Source organism: Cheilinus undulatus, linkage group 9, assembly GCF_018320785.1.
Source record: "Cheilinus undulatus linkage group 9, ASM1832078v1, whole genome shotgun sequence".
Classification (NCBI taxonomy): Eukaryota; Metazoa; Chordata; class Actinopteri; order Labriformes; family Labridae; genus Cheilinus; species Cheilinus undulatus.
The window spans coordinates 16,775,847-16,789,357 of record NC_054873.1 but is presented as its reverse complement, the minus strand read 5'-3'; the positions used below and the strand labels follow the sequence as shown (position 1 = coordinate 16,789,357).

The 13,511-nt window shown below is 40.6% G+C and overlaps 1 protein-coding gene across 1 annotated transcript in view; it reads left to right on the top strand.

The window, feature by feature from the left end:
• LOC121514450 (A disintegrin and metalloproteinase with thrombospondin motifs 20) overlaps positions 1-13,511 on the top strand; it is a 138,564-nt gene that overhangs the window by 48,926 nt on the left and 76,127 nt on the right. The window contains exons 11-12 of the mRNA XM_041794557.1: positions 1,023-1,164; positions 2,211-2,315. Of these exons, the coding sequence (XP_041650491.1) occupies positions 1,023-1,164; positions 2,211-2,315 (247 nt within the window). The remainder of the gene's footprint in view (positions 1-1,022; positions 1,165-2,210; positions 2,316-13,511) is intronic.

Genomic DNA, 13,511 nt, shown 5'->3' with positions numbered 1-13,511 from the left:
ATTACACAGATGACCAACTGCTGAAAGATGCTGCAATATAAGACTGTCTGTTTGATTCTTTGACAGGCTGCTCTTCCACTGCTGTAATATTGTTCTTATGCAACCCCTCCTCCTGCAGCCCAGTTCTCTGTGCTGCAGTTTTCTACATCATGAATGGAAATGAAAGGGGAAAGAAACAAAGTGACGGTAACTCAGGATGATCCTGTGTAATTATTGGCCTGTCACATCAGCTGTTACTGTATGGAGCAGGTGTTTTAGCAGCTCAATCCTGGATTAAATTTGTCAAAGAGATGCAGACATGTCGTGAAATCACACATCTATACGTGTCTCATCCGCCAGTTTCCTTTTTTAAAGTAAACACAATGAAAGAAGAGATCCTTTGAGGCTCAGTACACTCTGCTAACATGTTTGACTAGTGTCTTTCCACAGCCGTGAAAGGTGATGATTTTATATGCAGGCCGTTGGTGCATACATTCATCCCAGCTGTGCTTTTGTTGCCTCTGTTTCTGCGTCACGGCTCAGGGTGTGGTTGATTTACAGCACAATCTGTCATTTTGCTGCAGCCCTGCTGCTTGCACTGATTTGTGTAACCTAATCGAGACGCTTTATGATTCCAAATTCTCCTGTTTAGAGTGAAATACATGACAGATTAAAATGTTTTCATCCTGCAGATCCTTCACAGTGTGTATCAAAATACTGCCTTATTCAGTCTGTGGCGCCTGACTCCAGTTTCACAGTGACAGCATTTACTAACAGGCCATTGAGAGGAAGTGGTATCGGTCTCCCTTTAGGTAACTGTACAGACCACCCACAGGGAAAAACACATCAGAGGATGATCACACACAATGACACAGAAATGTTTACTTTGCTCACATGAAGGATGATGACACGTCAAGTTTTTGGAGTCAGAAAATATCCCTGAAAATATTCATGCCATGAAATGTTTGTGTGCACACTTGCATACTTTTCGGCTGTCCAGTTCATTTCCAGTGCATACTTCATCACTATTTTTGTTCTTTTAGCACGGGCTATGGTGAATGTCTCCTCGATGAGCCTGTAGGCAGGACATATGAGCTGCCCACTCTCCTCCCTGGTCAAATCTACAATGCCAACAGACAGTGTGAACTGATGTTTGGACCTGGTTCTCAAATTTGCCCTTACATGGTGAGTTGGCTTGCTATCAAAGCGAAAAAACTGAAGAAAAGAAGTAAAGACATGAGGTGGAAGTAAATCTGAGATGGTAGTTGTGTCCTCAGAAATACAGGAGAGCTTTGTTTTATGAGCCCTCAGACATTTCTGCAGAATAGCTATCCACATAGACTGACAAATGAGACCACAGTCAGGTTTTTATGACTCTTTTCATGGTCATATACAGTGCTTAACAAATTTATTAGACCACCACCCAAAGTAAGGTTTATGCCACACGTCATTTTTTATGTTTCTGCAATGGTTAATACACCAATATGTAGAAGCTCTTTGACTGAAATGATATTTTTAATGCTAAAATATAATTGTTATTGTTATCCACGAATTATCAAATTTACTGATTTACAAAAACACTGAAAAAATAGTAAAGCACATTATTATGTCTTGATTAATATGTCAAATTATAGTTATTTACTTACACTAGTTTTAGTGGTTGAATATTATGCTTGATTAATTTCTGACTTCTCAGAGAAGCCCAGTGAGCCGGCTCAAATTTGGGTATAAAAAGGTGAATTCAGTTTGAAATTCTTCATTCCTCTTCAAAATGGTAAAACGTGGAGCGCTCACTGAAAATGAAAGAGTCCGCATTAAAGCACTTCATGATGGTAGCTGGTCTCTGAGACGAATATGACAGGTGGTCTAATAAATTTGTTAAGCACTGTACACTTAATCTGTTATTCCCTTGTGGACTGTACAACATGCGTTTTAACAACACACAAACCAGAGGTTTAAATCAACCTTTTGTTATATACATGGATACTTATTTAAACCAGATGCAGGGCTGTTTAAAATGCATCTTGCACATCTATGAATACAATCAAAATCAATGGCAATAACACATTAAGACAGCTGGTAAATTATGCTCCCAACTCAAAATCATAACAATAAGAATGAAATAAAATGCACATCATGTTTTGCATGTGCCTTTCACACAAACATTCAGAATAATCGTTATAGTCAGCCCCAGTGATTGATTGCTACTTCCAATTTTGCCCCTTCTTCAGAAACAATGCAAGAGGCTGTGGTGTACAAGTGCAGAGGGGGACCATAAAGGGTGTCGAACACAACACATGCCGCTGGCTGATGGGACTGACTGTGGCCATGGAATGGTAAGTTTGTACACATCTGGATGCACACTGAGATAAGGCTTTGGAAGTTCTGGTGTAGGTCTAAATCATAGACTATAAAATATGGTAGAATCTCCGGGGCATCACTCATTGGTTACTGAAGAGGTGTTTAAAAGCCCAATGATGGTGCTTAATATATTGGAAATACAATCTCCTCCTAACTTGTGATCAACTTGGAAACATGCCATGTGTTTGAGATAAAGCAGGGCTCTTAGCGAAAAGCTGCCTTCTGACAGTCAAATTGGTCACAAACAAGGACATTTTACGAGATAATGATCTTTATATTAGCTTTCGTGTTCTAATATTGTTCTTTTTTCTGTCTGAAACATATTCACAGTTTAATCCATGCATTACCATAGTAACTTCCACTTTTCTGAATCAGGCTGGGCAATAAATAATAGCTAAAATTGCTATATAGCCCACTGCAATTTTCAAATTGAGGGAGATGCAGTCATTTTTTGTAACCTGAAATGTGTGTCAGTTTAATACAAGTTTTGCAGAAAAGATATTATGCTCTATGCATCATGCAAACATCAAGTTCTAATTTATTTCTAGAAAAGTTTGCAAAAATTTTAACTTTTTTTATGTTTTTTAAGTAAAGATGAGAATGGCAAAAAATGACCGTTGCCTTCAATACAGCAATTCACATTTCATTTGCAATATCCATCCATCCATTTTCTTATTCCATTGGAGGTCTTGGGGGGCTGGAGCCTATCCCAGCTGTTATCAGGTGATAGGCAGGGTACACCCTGGGCTGGTCGTCAGTCCATTACAGGGCTGAAACACAGAGACAAACAACCAGGCATGCTCACACTCACACCTACGGCCAATGTAGATTCACCAGATAACCTAACCAGCATGTCTTTGGTGAGGACCTGGAGAGAACCAACATGTGCACAGGGAGAGCTTGCGATCTCTACACAAAAAGGCCCTTGCCAGGAAACGAACCAGGAACCTTGTTGCTGTAAGGCAATAGCGCCAATCCCTGCATCGCCATGCAGCTCATTTGCAATATGAGTCAAAATAAATGCAATTAGATGTTTTTCTCAAACCGTTTGGCCTTAGTTCTGATGTACTAGCAGATGCTATTAGTGCTTTTTGTCATCAATCCATGTTCCATTATGATAAAACTTCTGTGATTAATGAATTAGTATGCACTTTGATTAGCTTATGCTATTTTTTCCATGTTGAAACATGCTGCCTTCAATGTAGTCACTTTGCAGTGCTCATAATTGCTATTATTAAATTCGTCCACAGGCAGACATACTCATTGATAGCTTATGGGACATTCTATCATACTTTTGTGTGTAAAGCAGGGATTTTCAAATGTTTCTTAACCAAGGCGCACCAGAGATCAAGCTAAAATATCATCATGTCCATGGGCAATAATGTGTCAGCCGAGAAGGATCAGGTGGATGGTTCCTATGTGCATTAAGAGGGACTCTTGCTGAACATGAGCAACTGCATACAGGAGTTGCATGCAAACATATGAAATGTGCATTTAGAAAGGACTAATCATTTATTTTTGCTGTTCACACTGACTCCTCACGGCAGGCCAGATAAACATTTGGGCCACTGAGAAGTGTCCTGGCGTGTTACTTCGGCTCTTGGGGGCCACCCACAAGTGGTTATCTGAGAAACTGCAGTTTTTTGCAGTTCAAAAAGCGTTTGGGATGCTCATGTGATTGATATACAGCTGACCCTGTTGCATGGTAGAAAGAAGGGCTGAAAATTTTTGGAAAAATACGAGTGCACCATTAAGAATGACATATTGCATTTATGTACTACAAATACAGTAGTAAATTGACTGATTAGTTTAAGTTACAGACTTGTAAACTACTATCATATAAACATATTGCAACATATTGCAACATATTGCAAATTTGATATGACTCGTATTGAGGGTAATGATCATTTTCATGTCATTTTCTTTTGATTCAGATTACGTGCCTTTTTGCAAACTTCTGAGAAAAAATGGCATGTGAATGTTTGCATGACGTGCATAGCATAACGTCTCTGCTGCTACTGCAAAAAAATGTTTTCAAAATGTGTTCAATTGGTATTTTGAGGCATGTTTCAAATTAATGAAATATTGCACCTTCTTTAATTTTGGCCATATTGTAATTTTACGTAAATCTGCTCAGCCTGACCAGAAAAGGCATCAAAAATAGTGCAAACTGCATGACTGCTGTATCCTAGTCAAACAATGCCAAGTGCTCATGGTATTTAGACAGCGTATACCATATAACACATCATTGTTTTCCTCTTACTCAGACCAAAGTGTTATGGCTTGTTGTGGAATGAATTGCATCTGTGTTTCCGAGAAACCTCTTCTCCTCTTTTTATGGATAGTTTGGTATTTGATTGGCACACTGAAACACCCTGATTTAATGAAGCCCACCCATCTAGTATTATAGCAGAGTAAGAAAACATGTGAAATTGTTTGCAGCGTCAATGAATCCACATAACTTTAAATCAAAATATGGGTCAGATTTTGATATTGTTTTGGATAATCAAATTACTACACTTAATGTAATTCTTCTGTCTTTAAATGTTTGTCTATGCTGGCCTTGTTACATTTGAGACATAATACATTACTGACACAACCCAAACCACCCATGCAGCGCCTCTTTGAATCCTGATGCCTTTCCCTTTTAGCTCCCTTCCCCTACCAAGAAACAGGAATAATTTATCATCCATTACTCTCCTGCCTGCATTCTGCTTGCAGAAACCCATGTAAATGTGGTCAGGTGATGGCCCTAGTTAGAAACTTGAAGCTTTTACCCTCAGTGTTGTTACGGGGCCCCAACCCCCATTAGCCTTCATGTTCTCCTCGCTCTGGGATGCTATGCTAATTAGGGCTGAGACGGCGGGTCAGTCACTGAGGATACGGGGGAAGAAGGGCTGCATGGGAGGGAGAAAGAGAGAAAGAGGAAAGAAAAGGAAGACAGAGGGGGTGAAAAAAGAGGGAGAGAGTCCTGAGAGGGAAAGGTGAAGACATGGGCCCTTTGAAAGAGGATCCCGCCCGCCGTTCACAGTTGAGTCACCTTGTTGTGAACCCGTGACCCTAAAACCTCTTTAAAAGGCGGGTGAGTGGGTCAGTGGTCAGGCCGTAACAGAGCCCAGTCTGAGACCAGCAAGCGCATTCACAAAAGGCCTCACATCAGTGATTCCGGCGAGCGGGAGGCGGGAGGAGAGGAGGAGTGAGGAGGAGGTACAGGGGGATGAGGAGGAGGTGGGCTGGTGTTTAGCATTCGGAACATGTATGAGAGGAAGAAAACGAGGGAGAGAGAGAGAGAGAGAGGGCGGGTTCCCTTCTCCCCTCAACCTTTTGACCTCCAGGAGTCTTTTGCAGTGTGGGCCCGTGTAAGTCTTATACCCCTCATATCCTTTCATCTGCCTCCTTCTCCCTCCTCACCATGTTAGGTCCTGGATCAACCCTGTCTAGTGAGGAGAGGTTAACAGAGGATAGCTAACATCTTAATCCAACTACAACAACCTCGGACTAAACAGTAATAGTCCTGGGATCTTAGCTCCCATACTGCTCACAGCCCACATGTAGGAGACATGGTGTAAGTTTAATTACATCAAGTGGCTTACCTAAATAAGCTGCAAACCCTTAAAACAATATTAGCAGACCAAGATAGATTAGCTGATGACTGGCCTATGCTGACACCCTGTAAATATTGACCAGGTACTTTTACGGGCCCAAAGTGAGTCATTTTGAAATTTTCAGTTAATTTGAAAGGAGAACTTTACGATGTGAAAGTTAGGCCACATAGTGTCAAGGGATTAGAAGAAAGTCCTTACAGGGATTTGCAGAGTCGTGGCCCTGACTTGTGCATTTTGTGCAGCTTTTCTGCAAATTTGACCATTCATCTCAGCCCCCCTCCTCTGAGTTCTCTATGGACAGTACATCAATAGACTTTCTGATACTATCTGTGAATAAAAAGTTTACATTTACAGATGAAAATAAGTCAGCTTCCTGATGTTTTCCTGATTTTTGCACCATGTTTACGTGGTGCGACATAAACAAAACTTGGCAGACACTTTATAATGCTAACTGGTGTTATACAACCACAGTTTTGTTGACTTAGCATACTGTAATGTTTACTGTGATCAGTGGCTTTTTGAAGCATGGTAACAAACCAGCAAAAACAATTAAGTTTAAAAAATTTTAGCTGAGGAGAAACATTGCACTGCCAGCATAAGTAGCACAGGCTATAACTGAGGAGAATGCCATGAAGTTTTTTGGATTAACTCTGAACAAAGTTATTCCTACTGTTCATTTTTTCATCTGAAGTCAAGCATTACTGGCACAACAGACTGGTGTTGTGATTCCTTGAGCTGCTTCGTTAGCCATCCAAAAAGCCATGTACATTTTCCAGTGGTGGTTGTTTTCTTTATGAGAAAATATAAGGAGAGTTTCCCTCATTTCTTTGTGTGTGTGAAGAGGCACCACCTTTGTTTGTAGTATCGAGGGCCCAGTTTCATCTTGGTGCAGGGGGCTGTTTGAAGTAGCGTGAGTTGAAAGAGAGGGGGGGACCCTGCCCCGACACTCACCTGCCCACACAAGAGCTCTTTTATGTGGTGTTTTGGTACCGCATGTTTGTGTTCATGCAAAAGTCTGATAATCTGCAGATGAGTCGTCTTGATCCTTTTGTGTCTGTATCGTATAGATTTTTTTACGTATATCTCGGTGTCCTGACATTCTTGGTGTGTTTTTCTGTCGCACCCTATTCTGACTCATTTCTCATTCTTTCTACAAAGAAGTCATGAGGTTCAGGTCTGAGGCTTTCCAGGGTCTGGGGTCGAGCTCCTGGCTCTAAGGTGTCTGAGGAAGTGTGGGTATGTCTGCAGGGGAGGTGTCTGATCTGGAGGATTACAACCATGGCCTCTATGGGGGGAAACTAGCAGCAGGTATTGTCTTAGCTCACCTTTAAAGATCTCTTTGGAGCCTGTCATTACTCCTAAAACCTGCTATGTCATTCTGAGTGGTTACATGGTGACCGTCATTTGTCTCCGGTGAAAAAGTAAATAATCGGAGCGTTTAGCTGTCACCTTTTATGCCCGTGTTTTCTGGGAAGAGTTTTTTGTCCAAGTGAGTTATGAAACAAAGTTGTGACCGCATCGGGTAATTGAGGTCAGTGGCCGAAAAAGTGGGAGACAGGCACGTCCTCTAAATGAAGAGTGAAAATGTTTGTTTGTATACAAGTGAGTTAAAATAGGGCAACAGGCACTGCAGGGTACATGGGTAGTTTTTCTCCCCCTCTGTTCCCTTCTCCTTCAACTCTGCCTCTCTCTGCTTCTTCTTCCATATCTCTCTTTCTCCTTTCTTCCCTCTCTGTTGCTTGACGGACCCTCTCACTGGGCGCCGAAGTGAGTAATGCGGTCACATGACCTCTGGGCGGCATGTCTGTCATCTGGCTCAGTGGGCCGTGCACTAACGAGGGCATCCCATCACTTGTTGTCTATAAATACCGCCACCACCCTCCCTCCCTCACCCATTACCCCCTCCCTTCCATCCTCTCTTTTCCTGCTCTTTCTTCCTTACCCCCCCATTCGCTCTCTCTCACTCTTCAAAAGGATCCTGCCCATGCTTGTGTCAGTGTGTTTTTATTGTGTTTGCAAAGATGCTTTTTGTAGTTAAATGTATGTTCTACTTGTATTTTCTTTTCTAATATGCATGTATAATGTGTATAGATGTGTAAAATTAGTGCAAGAAAGTGAGGTCAATAAGAGCCTGAAAGTCAAACTCAGGGTCCATTTGGCCTAAGTCTCTCTTTGAAGATCCTTGTGCTGCGTCACAGCACGTCATTGCTTAGTGGGTGGCGGTTGGGAAAAAAGTAGTGATGGAGCTTGAATAAACTGTGTTGAAATGTTGTCTAACTCTTTATCGTTCTCAGTTTTGTTCATTTTATTGTCAGCTTAGTGACAATAATGTCCTTGACTGAAAGCTCCCTTTAAAGACACTTTGGAGAATGTTTTGACTAACAAAAGATTTTTGTTTTTCAAAAGTATGAGGCAGCGTTTCCCATAGAGCGATGCCTTTTTCTGTACGTTTAATTTCTCTTTTTTTTTTAGTTGCTGTTGTTTCTGCTTTTTTTGACAGCATACATCAACAGAATGCTGTGTAAAGATGCACAATTAACATGACATCTTTTGAATTATATTGGGTTTTTATTTGCTTCTGAAGAGTTGAAAGAACTTGTCTTTGATATCCTTGTACTAAAGGAGGTGGTTAGAAAGTGCAGCTGTTTCCACCTCCTGTTGGCTGCAGTGGGTGCACAGTCTTTCTTCTTTAGGGGTCCAGCTTTGTCCAAGATGTCCTGTCTTGATGGTGAGGTTGTGTTCACTGAGTCTGTACACGGTCAAGCATTGTGACTGATCCATGGCTGAGGAAATACTTAAGTATTCTGCACCTACCTGTTAAGGGACGAATAGCATTCCAGTTTGCTTTCTTGCGGATGGACTGTATAATTTTCTTCTTTGTTGTTGAGTAATTTTGTTTAAACTGGTTGTTATTGTGTCTGAAGACTCTGCAGGAGAACAGAGTCTCTTTACCTGCTGTCAGGGGGAAACCTCACAGCAGTGTCTCTGAAGGTCAAGGTGCACACTCTTTAAAGTCCCCCAAAGACATGATCAATTCTTATGATCTGGAAATGAGCTGCATAGTTAAATATTCAACAGTGTCAGTAGTTAAACTAACACCAGTTAAACTATGACATCAAGTTTTGACTGTGATGTAATTTTGACATGTATTTTTGTGTTTTTAGTTCCGGGAACTGTAAATATGTTTAAACAAATAAACAAGTATTTCAGATCCTTTGAAACGTGACTACTGTTTTGCTTATTGCTGGTGTCGGCGTCATAGCTCAGTTTTTCATGATTTTAATGCTTTTTGTAAAGTGGTGCTTTTGGTCACCCTTTACATCTACCATTGGCTTTGAAGAAATTTCCAAGCTATGAAAGTCTTAAAAAGTCAGTGTTCAATAATTTGAAAGATTCTGCTTTTTTGTTATCCCCTAAAAAGTAGTAATTTTGGAGATGTGTTATTGATCTTATTTAAATTCAATAATCTCTCGGAGCCCACCTGCAGTACCTACAGAGCCCACCAGGGGGCCACGACCCACAGTTTGGGGACCACTGTACTAGAGGATGCATCTTACTGGTGCAGATGGCGACTTCATTAGAATAAAAAAAATGTAAAAGAAATAAACGGTCAGCAAATATACTTGGGTAGCTTTAAATATACCTGAATATCCCACTCATATATTGTTCATGTGAGGGTAACACCATAAGGCTTTCTTGCTGCTCCAAAGCAACGACATGTTCATTTTTCCAGTTTTAAAATAGTTGTTCCAAAGATGAGAAAGGTACAATAATTTTCAACAGGGAGAATGGTGCTGATCCCAGTTCCACAGTCAGCAGTCCAATATGCATCTTTGGCAGTGGGCTGAGGTTTTCTCCTTAAATGTGCCTTCAGTTCAATGGGTCCAGCCCCTGTCCTGGTACTAGACACAAGAGGATGGTGACAGATGAACCAAAGAAGAGTGATTTAGCAAGAAGCCAAACAGGAAGCAGCAAGCCCATGACAGAGTGTTCATCTCTATAACAGAGTGTGATGCAATGACAGGCTTAATCTTTGTTGATGTCATTGTTGTCTCATGTTAAGTAGCTTTACTGGGTGCAGGAATCTGATGAAAATTATGTCTCAAGTTTGCATGTAAAACAGGTGTATTGATATCTTTTATTGGCTGGAAAGTTTGCAAACCTTGCAAACCTGTCTTAATTAGCATGTAATGAATTACCTTCTCACATGTAGCATTTAGTTTTGACATTGTGAAAACAGTTGAATACATACCCAATATATACAAACTGAAAACAATGGGCTATAGACGCTAGCAGTCAGATTTGTCCAAAATCTGGTACTTTTACTTTACCTTGGGAGTCGACATAACTCTTTGGCCTCTCACAACTTCTTTGCCGCCCTCTTTCATGAAAGAAGGAGAGGTTTAACAGTACTTTGTGTACAGTTACACCTTAAGTGGCACTCCAAAGCTCAGAAAAAAATGTTATTTCATAGCTCCTGTGTGGAAGTTTTGATATCTGTCCTAATTACATCGACAAACTGATATTTTTTGGTTCTTTATTGATCAAGCCCAGTAAAGCTTAGGTAGTATTTTAGAACAAAACAAACTTATCTTAAGAATGATTTCGTGGAAAATGCAAGTAAAGGCTGTTTCGGCGCCTACACCCAGCAGTGGTTTTGATGGTAAAATTACTTCTATGCAAATAACAAATCTTATAATGTGGATGTGGTTTGCTGTTATATGTCTATAGAAGCATCACTATTTATTTACTTCATAGTGAGTTTAAAACTCATCAGAGGAACTTTTAATACCTGTAAAAACCCCTAAAGTTTTTCTAGATACTCTTTATAGAGTCTTAATTGAGTGGTTAGTGTATGTGAATGAACCAAAGAAGAACATTTAATTTCCAGAACATTCCTCAGGAGAAAAAGAATCATGACCTGCTCTGGTTTCAGCCAATTAGAGTGAGATAGTGAGGTCTTGAAAAGTGAAGCCAGGGCAGAATGGAGTCTGTTGGCGGAGGCGGTGAGTGTTGGCGCGAGCTCCCTGGCAGCCTGACAGACTCGTCGTACGATGCTTTGGATGTGTGCTTGTGTATGCGTGCGTGCTTGTACTGGAACTCGGTGCTGTGAGAGCGGTATCAGTGTCACTCTCTGCTAATCTCTGGATATTTGCAGGATGTTGCCACTTTGATTTGCCATCATCACACACATATCTGTGGATTTGGGTCTAACAAGAGGATTGTTGTTATAGCATTCACATAGTTTGCTGATGGAATTACTGTGTCCGGTCACCAGTAAGTGGAGCTTTCTCTGCTGGTCATGTAGGAGCAGGAAGTATCAGTTTGATTATAGCAGGGGTTCTCAGCCTGTTCAGCCCACGACCCCCAAAGTAAAGGTGCACAATCAAGAATAGCCATGTGCAGACAATGCTGTCCATTAGGGGGTTAAGGGGCTTTCTGGGACCCAGCCAAACTGGGGGCCCGTGGAGGTCAGGAAAATTAGAGTCCATTGTAAAGTTAACTAGATATCCATATCCATATTTTATATTTACCCTGAATAATAACCACTCTTAACATAGCAACAGATATCTTTTTTAAGTCATTTGTGCTGTAGTATATAGTGATCTTGAAAATGTAAATCCTTTTCTTAAAAACAGAATTAAAATAGTAAAAAAAAATGTCCAGAAAAAGTGGTGGGAAAGGTGGTTAAATGGGATTTTAGAAGTAGCAGAAATGGGTTAGAAGAGGCATAAATTTGTTAGCAATGGCAAAAAGAGCAACAAATGGCAAAAATGTGTTGAAGTGGCAAAAACAGGCACAAAAAATGGTTAAAGGGGATTAAAAAGTGGCAGAAATAGGTTTAAACTGGCAAAAATTGGTGAAATGGAATTTAAAAGTGGAAAAAGGTGCTTTAAACTGGCAAAATGGATTAACTAGGGCAGATAGACTGGCAGAAATGGGTTGAACTGGTCAAAATGGGCATATCAAACAGTGAAATGTGGTTGAAGTGGCCAAAAATGGGCAATAAAATATGCAATAAAAAGGGGTTGATAGTGGCAATAACGGGTCAACAGAGGCAACAATATACGGAAAGTGGTAAGAATTGGTTTAGAAGTGGCAAAACAGGCAGTAAAAAGTGGTGCAAAGGGTTGTAAAATTAATTAAAAAGGTTTTAGAGTGGCAAAAATGTGTTAAAATTTGGCAAAATTTGTTGATAAAAAGGTATGAAAATGGGTTAAAATATGGCAAAAATGGAGTAAAGTGGCGATAATGGGTCCAAATTATGCTAAATTGATGAAAAGTGGCAAATAATAGTAACAAGATTGTGTGAGAAAAAAATCATTTCAAAAGTATTCTCCTGTTTCTGAAGGCATCTCGAGACCCCCTCTTAGTGTTTCATGACCCCCCAATGGGGTCCTGACCCCCAGGTTGAGAACCACTGGATTATAGTATTGTGTCAAATACACATTTTATAGTATAAAATGATGTAAACACTGAAAACAGGCAGAATGTTTGAAAAATACATTTTTGTGGCTGTTAGCTTTTCCGTACATCTAGCACAATGGAAACACAAATAGCCATCATATGAAGCTCTTCTCACTTTCATGTAAAATACTTGAAGCTAAAGCAGCCTCTGTTAAAAATGTCTATCTTCAGCTTTTTCACCAACTAGCTTAGCTAATTGATAATGGCTAGCTGTTAGCAAGAACTGTGTTTGAAGAGCTGCTGCTGCTGGATGACATTACATAGACAAAAGTATTTTGCCACCTGACCATTACACCAACAGGGACTGTAATGACATTGTATTCAATTACGTGTTTGCCCAAAGGTGCTTGATTGGGCTTTCATCACATCTCTGTTTGGGCCAGTCAAGTTATTCCACACCAAACTCATCAAACCATGTCTTTATAGTCCTTGCTTTCTGCGCTGGGGCACAGTCATGTTGGACTAAAAAACAGGCCTTCCCCAACTGTAGCCACAAAGTTGGAAGCATAGCATTGTCCAAAACATCTTGGTACGCTGAAGCATTAAGATTGGCTTTCACTGGAGCTAAGGGGCCTAGTCCAAACCCTGAAAAACAGCCCAATACCATTATCCCTCCTCTGCAAAACTTCATAGTTGGCACAACAAGAAAACGTTTCCAGAATTTTTTTTTTACACCACTCCATCCAAGGCTTGGCATTAGACTTGGTGATGTGAGGCTTGCATGCAGCTGTTCGGCCATGGAACCCATGCCATGAATCTCCTGCCACACAGTTTTTGTGCTAACATCAATGCCAGTGAAAGATCAGAACTCTTCAGCTATGAAATCAGCAGAATGTTGGCATCTTTTATGCACCATGCGCCTTAGCAGTCGTTGATCCCACTCTTTGATTTTATGTGGTCTTCCGCTTCATTGCTGTTGTTCCTAAATGCTTCCACTTTCTCATATCACTAATAGATGACTGTGGAATATCCAGCAGGGATGAAATTTCAAGAACCATCTTATTGCAAAGGTGGCATCCCTCACAGTACCACACTTGAAGCCACTAGCCAAGGAGCTGCAGAAAATATTGTAACAATGAAAGTCATCACACTTAGTCT